The 3,226-nt window shown below is 64.0% G+C and overlaps 1 protein-coding gene across 1 annotated transcript in view; it reads left to right on the plus strand.

The window, feature by feature from the left end:
- The window catches only part of RNPEP (arginyl aminopeptidase), a 15,932-nt gene that overhangs the window by 11,186 nt on the left and 1,520 nt on the right, over window positions 1–3,226 (plus strand). Inside the window, exons 7-10 of the mRNA XM_007456167.1 lie at window positions 533–646; window positions 1,329–1,441; window positions 1,528–1,636; window positions 2,397–2,621. Coding sequence (XP_007456229.1) covers window positions 533–646; window positions 1,329–1,441; window positions 1,528–1,636; window positions 2,397–2,621 — 561 coding nt within the window. The remainder of the gene's footprint in view (window positions 1–532; window positions 647–1,328; window positions 1,442–1,527; window positions 1,637–2,396; window positions 2,622–3,226) is intronic.

Genomic DNA, 3,226 nt, shown 5'->3' on the forward strand with positions numbered 1-3,226 from the left:
GGGGTCACTGGCCCAGATCAGAGCATCTCGCGAGCGGCGGCGGTGGCTGGTACACACCCGGGCCCTCCCCAACACTGTCCCCTCAGTTGTTGTTCTTTCTTTCCCACGGCACGTGGGATCTTCGTTCCCCGACCAGGGATTGAACCCTGGCCCTCCGCAGTGAAAGCGCCGAGTCCTAACCACTGGACCGCCAGGGGATTCCCTCCCTCAGACGTCTTTAGAGCCAGAAGGAGACCCAGATGCTAGAAAAATCTTGGGTGACAGTTTCTCTTGTCTGACAGAAGTCAGATGAAGAGATTCTATCTTCGTGGGAGATCAAATTACCTTCTCCACAGATAACAACACGCTGAAGGGAAAGGTCACCCACTGTCAGAGGGGCGGTGTGGGCGGGGCAGGCTGAGGAGTCAGCCGTCCACAGCCCCCGCCGCCTGCCGTGCCTGGGGAGTGCCACCCCCGGGCTTGGGGCCTCCGTCCTCTTTTCGGGGGCCTCGTGGGCACCGCGGGGGGTGCCAGCCGCTTTCCTGTCGCGCAGGACCCGCCTACACCTGCTTGGAAGCCGCCACCGGGCGGGCTCTGCTTCGGCAGCACATGGACGTCACGGGCGAGGAGCACCCGCTGAACAAGCTGCGCGTGAAGATGGAGCCAGGTCGGGGCTGCCCCGGCCGCCGTCCAGCCCCCGTCGGGCTGGGCACAGCTGGATCCCCCCTCGGGAGGGAGGAGCCCCCAGGCCGCTCCTGAGCAACTCCGAGATGCTCAGTGCATCTGGGTCCCTGTCACTTACTCGTCCCTTTGCCGCCCCTGGTCCATGGTCAGCTCAGCCCCGTGGCGCTTCTAGAGCGAGGTCGCCCTCACCTCACCGAGGGCGTGACCCAGCACCAGAAAGCTCATGACTGCTCTGAGGTCATGGGTTTTGGTTTCCTAAGATTTTCCTTCCGTTCCACGTGTGACTCACTTAAAGCTCTCTGTGCGGTGTTCCTCGATGCCTCTGACCCTGACCGTGAACTGCCTGTAGGTGGGCAGTCAGTTCTGTTTACTCCAGAACATGCACAGAACCCACCCCGCCCCGGTCTGGGCAGGCGCAGCGCCTGCGGGTGACCCGTGGGGCTGGGAAGGTGTTGGGTGGAAGGACCCCCCGAGCGCAGCGCCCCGGGCAGGGGGCAGCCGCGATCCCCCTGAGCCTGCTTTCTTTGTCCTCCCACTGGGTCCATCTTCAGGTCCCTCGAGAGAGGCCAGGATGGACCCGGAACGCTCGTGGCCTTGCGGTTCCCGGGAAGCTGAATTCCGGTCTCTTCCGTGGCTGCTCTTTGAATCCAGAGCTTTCTCTGCAGGTGTCGACCCAGACGATACTTACAACGAGACCCCCTACGAGAAAGGCTTCTGCTTTGTCTCCTACCTGGCCCACCTGGTGGGTGACCAGGACCAGTTTGACGATTTCCTCAAGGTACGTCAGCTCTGAGGTGAGGGGAGACAGGCGAGGGCCCCGCTGCCCGGGGCTCTGGGTGGCCGACCGTGCCTCCCTCCGCACAGGCCTACGTGAATGAGTTTAAGTTCCAAAGTGTCCTGGCTGATGACTTTCTGGAATTCTTCTTGGACTGTTTCCCTGAGCTGAAGAGAAGGGGGGTGGATTCCATCCCGGGTGAGCAGAGGAGCCGGGCCACCGCTCCTAGGTGGTCGTGGAGGGTGGGGGCTGAGGTGCGCGCCCTGGGGCGGCGTCTTGGGGCCGGCCCAGGGCCCGGGCTCTGTCCCGCAGGAGGGGCTCGCGCACCCCCTGTGGCCCCCTTTCCCCACCGTGCTTGCCTCCCTTTCTCTGCCCTCTGGCCTCCCCGTCCCCGGACACACGCAGTCAGACCCTTGGCTCTGTCCAGGCCTGCCCCCGCCCCGAGGGGCTCCCAGGGCAGGAATGGGGCAGCGGCCCCGCCTGGGGAGCGCGTGAGAGGCCTGCTTCCTGAGAGAGCACGGCCCGTCGTGGGCCAGGCAGCTCGTTAGATGTGTCCCCACTTCCTGCTCCATGCTGGGTGCGCCAGGCCAGCTGCCTGCCAGCTAGTGAGGGGTGGGGCCGGGCAGGACCCCAGGCGGCTGGCTCCGGAGCCCAGGGCCATCAGCATGGCCGTTCTGGTGGTGGGGGCTGGGCCGCGTCTGTGCACGTGGCTCTGACGGCTGATGTACAGCACAGAACGTGCTCACGTGGAAAGGGGTGGCCAGGTCCGTGAGACAGTGTCTAGGCGTCACGCTGGCTGGGACCCTGTGGAGCGGATGATCGTGCGGGGCAGTGGTGCCAGCGTTGGGGGAAGAGCTTGGGACGGACGGAGGCTCGAGGTCTCGGGAGCCGCCTGGGCGGGCGGCCCGTGATGCTGCTGGGGAATTCTGACGGTATCTTCTCTACTTCTGCCAAACAGGATTTGAATTTGATCGCTGGCTGAACACCCCGGGCTGGCCCCCCTACCTCCCTGACCTCTCCCCCGGGGACTCCCTCATGAGGCCAGCTGAGGAGCTGGCCCAGCTGTGGGCGGCCGAGGAGCTGGACGTGACGGCCATTGAGGCCGTGTCCACCACTGCCTGGAAGACCTACCAGCTGGTTTATTTCCTGGATAAGATCCTCCAGAAATCCCCTCTTCCTCCCGGTGAGAAAAAGTGGGTTGTCTCTTCAAGGTTGGAGGGAGACAGACTTGAGACGCTCATCCCAGGTGGCTGCGGGGCATGGGAGGGAGGGTGGCGGGTGGACGGAAGCCCGGGGCAAGGAGCGCGACGGCGGAGGCATGCAGGTGCCCGCACGAGTGCCGGGGGGCGGGAAATCGTAAAGCCTGGTGCTCGTGGAGTCCTCAGCTTGTGCGGGTCATTCTTCCAGGCTCCCCCGGCTATGACGCCATCTAATCCTCGTCGCTGCTCTGTGACCCCAGGGACTGGGGGGCGAACCCGAGGCACAAACAGATCCCACAGCCGGTAGATGTGGGGCTGGGGTCTGGACCTGCTGGGCCGCAGCTCATCGGCACACATGCTTTGTTGCTGCTCAGCCAGGAGTAGTGTTCATCAAGGGGTGTCAACTCAGAAAAACAGAGCAAGCGGACGGTTAGCAGGTTGGCGGTGGGATACTTGAGGCAGGTGCGCAGGGTTTAGTGGGGTGACCACAGGAAGTCTGTATTAAGGGAAGGTTGGAGGGAGAGCCGTGGGAATTACAGCAAAGTCAAGACGAGGCGTGACCCCCTCGGGCCTGAAGAAGCAGGAAGAG

The sequence above is a fragment of the Lipotes vexillifer genome, unplaced genomic scaffold, assembly GCF_000442215.2.
Source record: "Lipotes vexillifer unplaced genomic scaffold, Lipotes_vexillifer_v1.1 scaffold1201, whole genome shotgun sequence".
NCBI classification, from domain to species: Eukaryota; Metazoa; Chordata; class Mammalia; order Artiodactyla; family Lipotidae; genus Lipotes; species Lipotes vexillifer.